The 13,230-nt window shown below is 46.8% G+C and overlaps 3 protein-coding genes across 3 annotated transcripts in view; 2 read left to right on the forward strand and 1 right to left on the reverse strand.

The window, feature by feature from the left end:
- The window catches only part of LOC131893357 (telomere-associated protein RIF1-like), a 7,713-nt gene extending 2,112 nt beyond the window's left edge, over positions 1-5,601 (forward strand). The window contains exon 5 of the mRNA XM_059243354.1: positions 46-5,601. Within this exon, the coding sequence (XP_059099337.1) occupies positions 46-5,427 (5,382 nt within the window). The 3' untranslated portion in view covers positions 5,428-5,601. The remainder of the gene's footprint in view (positions 1-45) is intronic.
- A 3,809-nt stretch (positions 5,602-9,410) lies between these two features.
- LOC131891367 (holocytochrome c-type synthase-like) lies at positions 9,411-12,284 on the forward strand. Its single transcript, XM_059240903.1, has 2 exons — positions 9,411-9,906; positions 11,612-12,284. Exons 1-2 carry the CDS (start codon positions 9,564-9,566, stop codon positions 12,124-12,126), a joined length of 858 nt encoding a protein of 285 aa, XP_059096886.1. The 5' UTR covers positions 9,411-9,563; the 3' UTR covers positions 12,127-12,284.
- LOC131893358 (metalloendopeptidase OMA1, mitochondrial-like) overlaps positions 12,271-13,230 on the reverse strand; it is a 14,134-nt gene continuing 13,174 nt past the window's right edge. Inside the window, exons 7-8 of the mRNA XM_059243355.1 lie at positions 12,905-13,089; positions 12,271-12,810 (exon numbers count right to left, since the gene is read on the reverse strand). Of these exons, the coding sequence (XP_059099338.1) occupies positions 12,352-12,810; positions 12,905-13,089 (644 nt within the window). The 3' untranslated portion in view covers positions 12,271-12,351. The remainder of the gene's footprint in view (positions 12,811-12,904; positions 13,090-13,230) is intronic.

Raw genomic sequence — 13,230 nt, forward strand, 5'->3', positions numbered from 1 at the left:
ATTCTCCCAAACCAACTAGATTTGCCTCCCATGGNCATCACCAAGTTGGGGGTCAACCTCCATCTCAAGCATCATGCCACGGTGGTAGTGCCATTCCTCGAGCTCTGCTATGGCCCACCCAGTGGCCCCGAGGAGCCGAGCACCAATGTGAAGCAACTCAACAATGGGAGCTCGACGTTGGTGCCTCCTCCTCCTCCTCCTCCTCCGCCTTTGAGTCCAGTGAAGCGGTTCGAGTGTCTCCAATCGCGGTCTTTGGAGGCCCTGGCCCAATTGTTCCACTGTCCCGTTGTTTCGCGAAATGTCAAGCCTCTGGAGTTGAGTGGGGCCAAAATTGAGGTCAAGAACTTTGTCAAGAATCACGCCACTTTTATGCACTCGCTCAAGGAGGCCTTCAACTGTCTCACCGTGCATTCGTCCGGCCGAAGTTCCCAAGAAGACGTGGCCAACTTCCAGCTATTGTTTCAGGCATTCGTTGGCATTATTCATTCGATCGAAAACACGTCGGATAAGACGGAGATCGCCACGATTTCCACGTTCTTCATTGTCACGTTGTATCTCATCTCCGAGAGCTTCTCACATCCTCACACGCAATCTTTGGCATTAGTGATCCTGGATGAGGTGAAACGGTTCCCGTCCAGTCTGCTCAACTCTCGGGGAATATGGAAGCCCAAACTTGATCCACCCGGGTTGACCTTTACCAAAACCGTGCTGGGGGCGGGCTTGCGCCACGCCTCCGTGATGGCCACGCCCGAACAGAAATCTGAGCTTATGGCCATCACGCAAACTTTGCTCAAGAAAGGCTGTGCGAACAAGAACGAGACCTTGAAGTTCTTGCAGGCCTCGATTCAGGCCTTGGAACAGAACGTGAACACCAATGAAGAGAAGACCTGGGATCTGATTACTCTAGGCTGGACCTCCATTGCCTCGACGTTGAAGGATCATCTGGATAAGCATATGGAAATCAACCAAGCCGATTCTCCCATTGTTCACTGTATCGATGGAACTCTCGATGTGATGGCGTTTCCTCTGAGGAACGGCCAAATCGGGAAGGGCTTTTTCAAGCTCTGGACCGACTTATATGGACCCATGGCCAACGCAGCCGCTTTGATCATGTCCTACAATCCTCCTGAAATTGAGGCCAAACTCTCCGAGTCGATTCTCAAAGAGCTTGAGCAAGCCAGTCTGCAGGAATTCAAGACTCTGCTCAGACTTTTCGGCCAACACATCGTTCAAGGAATGGCTTTCAAGGCCATGAATGACGCTGAGCACGATCTGGACGAGAAGCGGGTTCAAACCGTTGCCAATTGTATGGGAGGCATGGTGGACGTGTTCTCCAAATTCCGACTTCAGGCCGAAGCCTCAGATGGGATCCACGTGCTCAAAGCGATTGGTCTGATGGCCAATGGGCTGACCTCGGTCAGATTCGCCACCATCTTTGTCAAGACGGTTTTGCCGAAAACGATCATGCTCTTCTCCAAGGACATGATGAAGAAGTTCGGCAAAGCTTACGAAGACCAACTGGAAAAGACGACCGAGAGTATGGTCCTCTGTTTTGAGTTGCGATGTCCCGACCAATGCAATGCTTCCCTGCTCAATACACTGAATGGCTTCCTCGTCACGCTCATTTCTCACAATAAGAGATTCATCCGCGATCGAGCCCAGAAAATGTGGCATTCCACCTTTGCTCGGGTAGTAAAACCGGAAGAGATTCCCGTTGAAATTTGCTCAATACTGAAGAAGAGTCTGGTGAGTAGTACCATTTCCGCCAGTGAGGACAGCCAATCTTTAGATGTGACATTGCCGTCACATTGCCCTGCATCAATCCGTTGTAGCATAGCAATAACTTCGACCACCACTCCTTCATCTCCCGCCACCGATGGGAGAAAGCCCAATTCGACCAGCGACAGTCCTTCAGCTTTTGGAAGCTTCCTGAAACGCAACGGAGCCACGCCCACCAAGGCTGAATTAAAGGAAGGCTCTTCCCCGTGGAAGTTCAAGAAGCCCTCCTCTGATTCCAAGAGTGCTGCTAAGGCGAGAAAGACGTTGGAGGATGAGAGTTCCCAGGACTTTGTCAAGATCACGCCCTCCAAGAAATCCAAAAAGCGCATCCTCACCGACCATCAGAAGGACGTTCTAACCAGTCGAAAGGATGATATTCCGGCCTTGTATTCTGAACTGTCCCGTGACGATTCCTCCTCTCAGATGGGTCTTCCCATGGAGTTTTCAAGCCAATCATCTTTGTCTCAGGATGAAGCCATGGATGAGTCCGTGTTCCAGGAGCAGATGAGCAAGACCGAAAAAGAATCCGATGAGAGTGGGGCTCATCGCAAGCGGAAAAATAAGACTCCCGTCAAGAACTTGCCTTTCATCTCCAAGCGAGTCCAAGGCAGTCCAAGCTCGAAACCTGGTCCCAAGTCCAAGAAGACGGCGGCCGTGGAGGCCGTGGCGGCCAATAATGCAAAGGTTCCTATTGAAGGGACCGCCGACTTCGAAGGATCCTCCATGAGCGAGTCGTCCGAGTCGTCGGGTGGACGATCTCGCCGACGTCGAAGCAAATCCAGATTGTCCTTGATCAACGGAGACATGTGTCAATCATCCGAGGTGAAATTGTCCAAGCTCTCTCCAGCCATGGACGAGCTGGTCCAGAGCTCACCTGTGAAGGTGGTTCAAGAGAATCCTTTGCGTTTAGAGCCCGTCCCGGACGAAGCCTCCTCACTCACTAATGAGCCCAGCAAAAAAGTGGTCAAGGAATTGAAATTCGATGGCGTCGACAATGGCGTCGAAGAGCAAGACGTGATCGAGAGTAGTCAGGTGGTGGATGCCCGAGATGAGATGAGCAAAAGTCGTGTGACCCGAAAGCGACGACGATCGGCGTTGTTAAATAGCACCGCCGAGGATTCTCCCAAGAAGAATCTCAAGCTGAGAAGCTCATCCAATAGCGAGTCGCCCAATCCATCCTCTCTGTCAGCCAACCGGATCAACAAATATGGAGAGACTCCATTGCATGGGGCAGTCAAGAAAGCCGATCTGGACCGGGTCCGAAGCCTTCTGGAGAAAGGTGCGGATGTGCACAAAGCCGATCATGCTGGCTGGACCCCCATCCACGAGGCTATTCGTGACCGCCCAAATGCATTGGAGACCATTCAACTTCTTCTCGACCATGGAGCCAATATCAATGTCCAGGCTCTGGATGGTAACACCCCTCTCCATGACGCAGCCTCGTATCTCTCCTTGGAAATGATCCAGTTCCTTGTCAAGAATGGTGCCGATCCCAACATCAAGAACAAGGACGGAAACACGCCCCTGGATTTGGCTCCACTGGTTCATAAGAAGGCATTGAAGGCAGCCCAGAAAGAGGCCAAGAAGGATGCCAAGAAGGATGCCAAGAAGGATGCCAAGAAGGATGCCAAGAAGGATACCAAGAAGGATACCAAGAATTCAAGTAGATCGCCAAGTAGATCGCCAAGTAAATCGCCATGCAAATCACCAAGCAATTCACCAAGCAAGTCGCCAAGCAATTCGAAAGGATCAAAAGAGATTGGTTCGTCGCCCAAGAAGAACTCACGAAGCGTGCCCCCAACCAATGACGATTCAGTGGTCAAAGAAGCCAAAAGTATAACCAACGAGCCATCATCCGAAACCTCTGGATCATCCTCGAGACCCTTGGAAGAGGACAAGGAAAATGCGAATGACGAGGAAGCTCTTGACACGCCCTCGGGATCATCAGAGCCAGAAATCGTTAGCAAGACCAAGATCCCCGAAAGTTTGGAGGTGATCGAACCCCAAAGCTCGCAGCAACCCGTGCTCAACGAGCGACCCAATTCGAATTCCTTGAAAGCCCCACCCGTGCCTAACTTCACGAAAATCGTAGATAACAGGCGCCGAGGAGGATCCTTGCCCTTTCCCAGCGGTCGAGGTGCCAAATTGGTGGAAATGTCCAAGGCGGCCAAGAAGGGTGAGTCCTCCTCTTCCGGCTCCTCCTCTTCCGGCTCCTCGAGCTCCGCCTCCAGCGTGAATGCGTCAGTGCCCCCTTTGATGTCTCCCAAAGTGACACTGGACTGTGGGAAAAGCTCGTTCGGAGAGGATCTCTTGGTCACGCCCACTCACCGCCATAAGGAACCATGGGAGAAGTACGTTCCTTCACCCAGTGATGCTTCTCCGAGTGCCAGCATCCTCAAGAAGAGGAAGAAGCGCCTTCTCGAAGATCAGCAGGGGCTCGACCCAGAGCGACATAACCGGGAAGAAGACGGCGTGGAAGACGGACCTCCTTCGTTGAAGAGACGGCGTGTTCAATTCACGAATCCACCCGTGTCTGAACGTGTGGAGATCCCGCGATTGACATATTTGGGAAAGTCCGTTCGACAGAGGTTATCCACGACTAAATTCGACAAGGACACGCCTTTGCTGCGTTCAATCTCCGACCCCGGAGCGTCAGGTCCACCGTCCGACAGCGATGAAGAGTCGCATCAGAGTGCGGACTATCAGGCCACGCCTCCCATTGACATGAGCTCGACGGAGATGATCTATCCCACTCTCCGGGACAATGAGGACCCGGTCACGTCGATTTTGAGCTACTTGGCCTCGCCGATTTGGCAGAAGGCGGCCGAGAAAAGCATGTCCGAGAACGGGATCACCAAGATCGGCGACCTGGCTCGCCTCATACCCGCTCACACCACCAAGATCAAGGGCTTGTCCCCACCAGACAACATGAGCACCATCAAGGCCGCTCTCAAAAAGCACGAGGTGTCCATTCTCCGGAAATATCGACCCACCTTGCCCGATCCCAAGCGATTGCCCTTGACTCCTGTGGTGAAGAAAAACGCCCCCGTCGTTGATATCAGCACCGCCGAAGAGAACGAGCAAAGAATGAGAGAGGTGTTCGAGCGACCCTCGCCTTCACCTACCGAAGAAGTGGAAGCCCAACTGCCGCGGATCTCGGAGATCAACCAAATCGTCTCCAAGGTAGTCGACTTGGACGAGGAGCCCGAGTTGTTGCCCGAGATACCAGAATTACCAGAGTTACCAGAATTACCAGAATTACCCACCATCCTCAATTCCTACCAGAAGCCCACCGGATCTCAATCCAAGAAGCCCAAGATCATCATGATAGATGTGGAATCGGGGACGGATATCGTCGATCCGACGGACAAGGAGCAGCCCACCAGTCAGCCCACGCCTAATACTAATGTTGTCAAAAGTGCCGCCACTCATACCGCAGTCAATACGGAGTCCATTCCCACTAAAGACGTGGAAATGCAGACGCAAGAGACCGTTATGAAGGCCTCGGAGAGTCAGACTGATCCCCTCTCGGTGCAAGAGGCCTTCCAAGTAGCCTTGGATAACCTCAGTCGTTTCGATACGGCCATGCTTTCGCAAATCATTGAGCAATCTGCGAGTGCGCTCAAATCCAAGCTCCCTACTTTCTAATATGAATACGAAGCTTTGTAGATTATTACACGTCCGTCCGAAATGTTTCAAGTTGTTGAATCGAAAATGTGTGCTATCATCTTCGTCTGGACCACGAACCCTTCATGATCCTGAGCTGTTTTTTGAGTGCCGTGGTGTAGCAAATAAACCTTCTGAATTGGATACTTACTCGTACCTAGGTATTCCTCTAAGCCATTCATTACATGGATCCAAAAAGATGTTAGAACGTATTAAAGGGAGGGATCAAGTGCTTGTCTGTTTATGAAGTAACAATGGTAGATAATATTCATCAAGGCAAACTGAACGAATGTTATGTATAGGGGTCGGAAGAATAATTTACTTGTCTGGTCAAAATAGTTCTTTTTAGTTTACGAAAATTAGACAAAATGATAAGATACGTCAATGAAAAATTGTACTTTGTACATTCCGCTCGCTGTATATCTTCACCACTATTTGGCCTCTAGTTCTTCCATTAAACTTGAAATTGACCTCTTGGAATTCCTTCTCTTCATTAATCACTAACTTGGAGCTTTGGCTCTTACGCACGACTCATCCTCCGAAGACTCAGGTAAGGAAATATCATTTTCATTAGGTACTAAATGAAAATTGAATTTCCATATAGACTCATATTTATGACTTCTAATTGAAAGTCACACTTTGAAATATTCCGAAATTATGGGCCTGGACAAAGTAGATGAATGGTCTCTAAAATCAGAATCACTATTGTGTGAGAATCTAAATATAGCAATTGGATACAAAACACGCACGGAAGTTCACGTAGAAATATCAAAATACCCGGTTACCTATCGATGCCAATCAATATACGTAGTCGAGGTAATCCTGCCACCTGGCGACCAGAATTGACCTCAACGTCAGCTGTTTGTTATGATTTGGTTTTGGGTGGGCAGATTTTGAAGCTCACAATCGTCAGACCGGACATTTCTCCTCGTTTTCAAGACATTTCAGCGTCATCAAAATGGTTGTACTCCTATTATAAGGATTTTTCATCTCCAAAGCTATCCAGCTTTTTAAAGAAACTCACTTGATGTCAAACTCATTTTGTAAGTGAATGAGACACGAGAGGATGGATAACATCAGGTGATGTCGAACATACCGTGATGCTAGGACATTAATTCTCCAGAAGAGCATGTCCAACACTAAGGAATTAACCCTCCATAGAAACGAAAGGTGGATGACAGTCAATGCCATTGTAAGGCAACACTTCATCATCACTGGAGCTCTGCCTTTTGAATTAACTGTGTCCTCCCAGCAAGCAGCTACCAAAAAGCGCTGGTAATACATTTTTTCTAAGTCAAATTGGCCATGACACTGATATCTTCTTAAATGAATCATTCTGTATCTGATCCAAAATGATAACACCCTTTTTACAACAGAAAGAGCGAAATTCAATGTTGAGAAGAGCTTTCCTCATTACAGATTAAAGTCCTTTGGGTAAGTTTGCCAACTAAGGCACAATGTACTTGATGCGTAGTCATGAACTTAGAGAAATAAAGAATGTGAACGAGCTTCCTGCCAAATCGGCCTGCTCTTGGTCGTACCAACTCCAAGCCACTTTTCAAATTAAAGTAATAAAATAAGAAAGATAGATCCCTCCAATTACAAGCAGGTCACTTTATATTACTTACTTGTAAAGCGATCTGTTACAGGCCGAAAATTCAAATTTTGTTTGGTGTACGTATATTATATAGCTAATTGTTGGCTCAAATTTGGCCAAGTTCATCTTTTCAACAAGATTTTGTGGTCTTATGAAGTGCTAATTTGGAATAAAGTGAACGATTTAGGAGATAAGATTTTTTTGTTTTTGTCGACATCTCTAGAAGTTTGTGGTATAATCCAACATTTGCCGCATAACCCAGTCGTTGGGGCCCCAAAGACTGGAGGGTTCAAAGGGTTTCTGGCTGCTTCTTCCCAATCATGTCCATATTAACGCCAGGCTCTCAGGCTGTCCAGAGATTTGGCTGGGGAGAGCAATTGCATAATGGTTCTTCTTTCTTTCCGTACATTATTTTTGGGCCACTCACTCTTCATGTGATCCACTTGGATTGCCGGCAGAGCGAAGGTTGAATCAATTGTCTTGCCTGCCTTTCAGAACAAAAATCAATGCACAGGTCTGTGCATGATGCACCATGCAGTTTTTTGGATAGCACTTCTTTGTAGTCGCTTGCATGGAGAGCCAGAGTTATTTCAAAGAGCCCTTGACGGCCCCAACAACCTCAACAGCCCTGTTGGTGTTGTTGGATGTGTTTTGCCTAACTATGGGATTGATTGTTATCTGCTTTCCGTTTCTGTAGAGGGTTGATTTCAAAGTTTTCGATATGCCAATCTAGCAAATTAATGTCTAAGCATCACGACATGTTCCTCATAACATGAAGATTTCCGTCCTCATGTGTGTCTCAATCACTCTTTTAACGAGTTTGGTAAATGAAATACATCCTTTTGATAGTAATAGAACAGTTGATAAGGCTGAAATATCTAGAAAACGAAGGGAAATGTCCTTTTTGGCAATTTTTTCTATGCTTTTCTGGAGAATCCATGTCTTAGCATCAGGGTATGTTAAACATCACCGGATTTATATCCATCCTCTTGTGTCTTGGTCGAGGCACGTCCATAATTTTCAGTGGTGTATGGATACATGCATTCTTTGGAAGAGGTGATCAAAATAAAAGATTTCATTAAAATTGAAACAAGAAATACGAGAAATATATATAAATGTTTTCATCTTTCGGTTTTAGGAAAAAATAGTTTACAAAAGCACACTCTTTCAAATGAAATGTTCTGTGCAGGATGGAAAGAAATACGGGGACCACTCTTTGCCCCCTTTGAAAGTCTTTCCCGGCCCTCGAAAAATTTCTTGATCGCTTTGAGTCCCAAATTGTCGTGAAAACGATCTAAACCTTGCCCCATACCATGAATGATCCAGTTTTAGTCTAATGAAGATTGGTAACCCCCTGCATTTTGGCCATCTGAAGACGAACACCTGCAATCCCAGATCTTCCTTTCGCCCTTGGTCCAGTCTGCATCTGCCGTTAAGGGGTTCGCCGTTTTCGCATGAAGTACTCCACTCAATAATGATTTGAGGATGGGCACCAAAAGGCTCGACCACTCTCCTCTGCCTCTTGCCAGTTGCCCAGCATGCCCTTTTTTGGTTTTGACCTCACGATTGCGCTTATTTACATTTTCGAACATTGTTTTGGTTAAAAACGGTGGGAGGGTTACCAATCCCCACTAGGTAATAGAAGTTGGATCTACGTAGAGGACTAGCCTTCTTGTTTGATGACTTGTAATATGTCCCCCATGTGCTCGACAGTTCCTATTAATGAAAGCTTGGGGGATTAACGTCAAACAAATCATTGAGCGGGGACAAACATTGTCGCCCAAGGTAGACCTAAACCTCCTTCCTTTATTTCTCCCAATTTTCCCCTTAAATGACCACCAAAGTCCTTGCATTTTCCCGAAAACCTTAAAAATATCTTTCCGACCCCTGCTCATGTAATATTTTGCCGGTAATCCTTCATGGACATCTTGCTTTCAAATCTGAAAACTGTTGCTTGGTTATTGGTCGAGTTTTATCATTCTAGGGATTTCTCAATGATACGGAGAGCAGTGGTAGAGGGGTCTCTGACCAAAAATGTTGAATTAATTTCCCTGGCTATGAACAAAACTCAGGTTCAGGTTGAAAATGCTCCCGGCTAACATCTTCGGGTAAATCAAGCGTAAATTATAAGGGTAAATGAAATCTTCCGATTGTACTATAGATGTAGATAGATAGAGGGAGTCTAAGCTTTCCAAGTTTGTATTACGAAAGCTCCGCTCATGACGTCATCATCCATGTCGCTGTAAGCTTTCAGCAATTTCAGCTGCGCACGCTCATGTTGTTTGTTGGATAAGAAGCCAGCAAGTAAGTGAGTGAGTGAGTGAGTGAGTTCAANTGCTGTAAGCTTTCAGCAATTTCAGCTGCGCACGCTCATGTTGTTTGTTGGATAAGAAGCCAGCAAGTAAGTGAGTGAGTGAGTGAGTGAGTTCAAGGGCTCGCTCGCTGCCTACTTACACAATCCGGAGTAGGAGCTAGAGAAGAGTACCATCCTCCCGGATTGACTCAGGGGACACTCGGAATCATGGGTAATCAAGCCTCCACGGCGGCTGCGGAGCCCTCGCCCTCATCCTCACCCGCTTCAGCCATCCCCAGTGAGTGTCCCATGCACGCCGCTAATTCCAGTGGCGCGCCACCCGCTCCACCCGCTCCACCCACGCAAGTCAATCCGCCCTCGGAATGTCCTATGTACCGTGAACAGGAGTGGGTCTCGGAGTGTCCTTCAGCCGCGGGAACGGCGGGTGCAGGCCCTACGCCAGCCCCGTTGGATCCACGTAACATGATGGAACCGCCCAATCAACGCCCTGCTCCGGATCAGCCCTTTGAGTTACCCAAAGAACGAGAAAAATCCACCATCCCCAAGTCAGGTGAGAAGCAAATGAGCCTCTGGACCGGGTTTAACCGGGGTTTCCCACTAAGTTTGGATGGGATGGCGCCTCAAAACTCTTCCTTTGAATTGAAGTTAATCGACTTCTCGAAAATGACAAGGAAATCGTTGGATACAGACCCGAGGGCTTGAGTAAATGAACTGGAGCTAAACGGATCGAGCCATCGTAGTTTGAGTCATGAGCAATCTATACAGCTCTTATCTAAATTTAGTTTCATAAATGTGATATATGACCCACCAATTAAAAGCCCGAGAAAGAAGAGAGTTAGACTTCAATGTTCGAACTAGCTTGGAATTATAAGCTTGAAGGTGCTTTCTATACGCACATTAAGCCATTAAGCCTCTAAGGTCCCTAGAATTGACCCTAAAACCTGGGTGAGGGCAAGGCTCTTCATGAATGAGTTAAAAGACGCTCAGTATCAGATACCATACGTACTTTCTTTGAATAACCTTTCTAGTCTATCTCAGTCCGATAAGTCAATCATTCCTATAAACTTCCTGATTTAATATTTGGTTAGAGTTTGGGTTAAGTTACTAGTCACGACCATAGTCTTACCCATGACACCCCGATACAACCTCCAAAATTGCACTCACGGAAGTGATCAGGGCTTGAACCGTTACCGATGCTTTTTAGAAAAAGCAACGTGCTACCGTTACCGTTACCCGTTACTTTTACAGAAAAGGAGGGCCTAAAATTGAAAAAAACAAAACATTTTTAACATTTAGTAAATATGACGTGAAACAAATGACGCCGGTGATTATTTATTTGATCCCATGAGTGGCAAGTAAGTCATTGCATTTGAGACAGAGTTTTATAAGAGTCGGGTAGGAATCCTTTACGTATTTGTCTTTCCCCCCTATTTGCAAAAGAAAAAAGTAACAGTATCGAGTTATCGGAAGCGCAACTCAAAAAGTAACGCCTTACAAGTAACGCCATTACTTGTAACGGCGTTACTCAAGCCCTGTACGGTGTACCNTAAGAGTCGGGTAGGAATCCTTTACGTATTTGTCTTTCCCCCCTATTTGCAAAAGAAAAAAGTAACAGTAACGGTAGGACTAAAAACCCGTTCTGTTACCGTTACCGATACTTTTTCAGAAAAGTATCGAGTTATCGGAAGCGCAACTCAAAAAGTAACGCCTTACAAGTAACGCCATTACTTGTAACGGCGTTACTCAAGCCCTGTACGGTGTACCTGTGAGATTTTGATAATGACTTGAGGTGAATTAATTGAACATCAGTGTCCCCTCTGCAAGGAAAGCTGAAAGAATTGAGTCGAAGACGGTTCTGGTGAGCTAGCTTTTATAGTTAGTTGACTAAAAGAATTCCACCATTTCCGTCAAAATCCCAACTTTAAAAACCAACTGATAAATTTCTGAAACAGTTGGTTTTTAAAGTTGGCATAATTGCCTTCAAAATCTGATGATTTTATAAATATGTGACAGATATATGTGACTCGATCGTGATGTTATGGACAAGAAACAAGTTCAGCTGACTTTACAAGATTTTCCTCCTGTGCCTTGACTTCTTTTCCAGTTTCAATAGTTCTCGATTGAATTGGACATTTGTAAAAAAAAAAAGTCATGAACAGACTGCCATTCACCCGGCCCGGTTTTGCGAATTCCGTTGTTTTCAGCCTCAGGCCAACTTCAACCACTAAATGTTCTTCGTACTCTATCATATACAGGTACGGGCGAGACGTGGGTGTACCCTTCGCAACAAATGTTCTGGAACGCCATGCTAAGGAAAGGTTGGCGTTGGAAGGAAGAGGACATCACTCCCAAGGCCATGGAGCACATCATCCGTATCCACAACGTCAATAACGAGGCTGCCTGGCAAGAGGTCCTCAAATGGGAGGCTCTTCACGCGGAAGAATGTCGCAGCCCCTCGCTCAAAAGTTTTGGCGGGAAAGCCACCGCCTTTTCGCCTCGCGCGCGCTTTCGCGGCCTTATGGGCTACGAAATGCCGTTTGACCGACACGATTGGCTCGTTGACCGATGCGGCCGTGAAGTTCGATACATTATCGATTACTACGACGGGGGCGACGTCTCTCCCACTGATCACAAGTTCGCCATTCTGGATGTGAGGCCTGCTTTAGACTCGCCTACGGCCGCCTGGGACCGCATGAAAGTGGCCTTTTGGCGGTGGAAATACGGCGGGGAAGAGGATCAAGTCGAAATGCCGAAGAAGGTCTCTGCTTAGTGGGCTCACCAAAGTTGATAATATTAAGAAATTCATCCTTTCCATTCGTTCTCATGTCTCGTGCTAGTCTCATTCTATGGCATGGTTAGGCAGTATACGTAATAAAACCAATCGCGTTGGCCTTATTGAAACAATTACACAAAGTGATGTTGCTCCTATATTTTGATATGAAAGATGAATGTCCTGAATCTATCACGGATCCCGAAAGCCAGCACATGCTGTTGTTCACGCAGCAGGTCTCAAGCTTCGAAATCGTCGCCAATAATCCTGAAACGCGACATTTGTGTCCTTCAGTTGAGCACAACCACTTTGTTCGCGCCTTTTTAATGCTTCGGGAACCAGTGTCTCCAAATATTCGCGTCTTCGGTCGTGGGTTGGATGGGTGGCCAAGATCTCGGGCATCTTTTCGTGACCCTCCAAGCTCTCTAAAGCCTCCATCTTCCCCCAAAACAAAGAGGCCTGTCGGACGTCAAAACACGCTTTGGCGGCCATTGTGAGGCCAACTTCATCGGCCTCGCGTTCCATTTCGCGACTGAAGGGCAATTCAAAGACTATTTCGATCACTTTGTTGAAGAACCAATCCGCTATGAGGGCAATCCCGTCATTGGGCAGCACGGCCCAGAGCAAAGCCAAGGGCACCAGAACCCACATGTAAACGAAGTTCACGTGGCTGATCTTTTCGCCCTAAGGAATATAAATGTATCGATCAGTATATATATACAGTTTGCGCTTACTTTTGATATTGGTTTCGATTATTCGGAACAAGTGCAGTACATACAGCATGGTTCAGGAGGGTGTGAGCAATTTCATGGCTGAGAACGAATCCGAGCTGCCCATCGGTTTCGCACATATCGAGCATTCCGGTGAAGACAAAAATATTGCCGGACTGGAATGAAAGTGGGCACATGATGATGATGTTATTCCAACGTGTTCCATGAAATAGTAATAGCTTGTCTAAAAAACCTAACGCGTGCGAGATACTTTACGATAAAGTAGTGGCGGGAGGTTAACAACCATTTCAGTAATGTACGTACAAAACAAGCCAATTCCCTTTAAAAATACTAATACTTCTGGCTTCACTCTCTCCGATTTGTTCTCTGTACC

The sequence above is a fragment of the Tigriopus californicus genome, chromosome 2 (assembly GCF_007210705.1).
Source record: "Tigriopus californicus strain San Diego chromosome 2, Tcal_SD_v2.1, whole genome shotgun sequence".
In the NCBI taxonomy this organism is placed as follows: Eukaryota; Metazoa; Arthropoda; class Copepoda; order Harpacticoida; family Harpacticidae; genus Tigriopus; species Tigriopus californicus.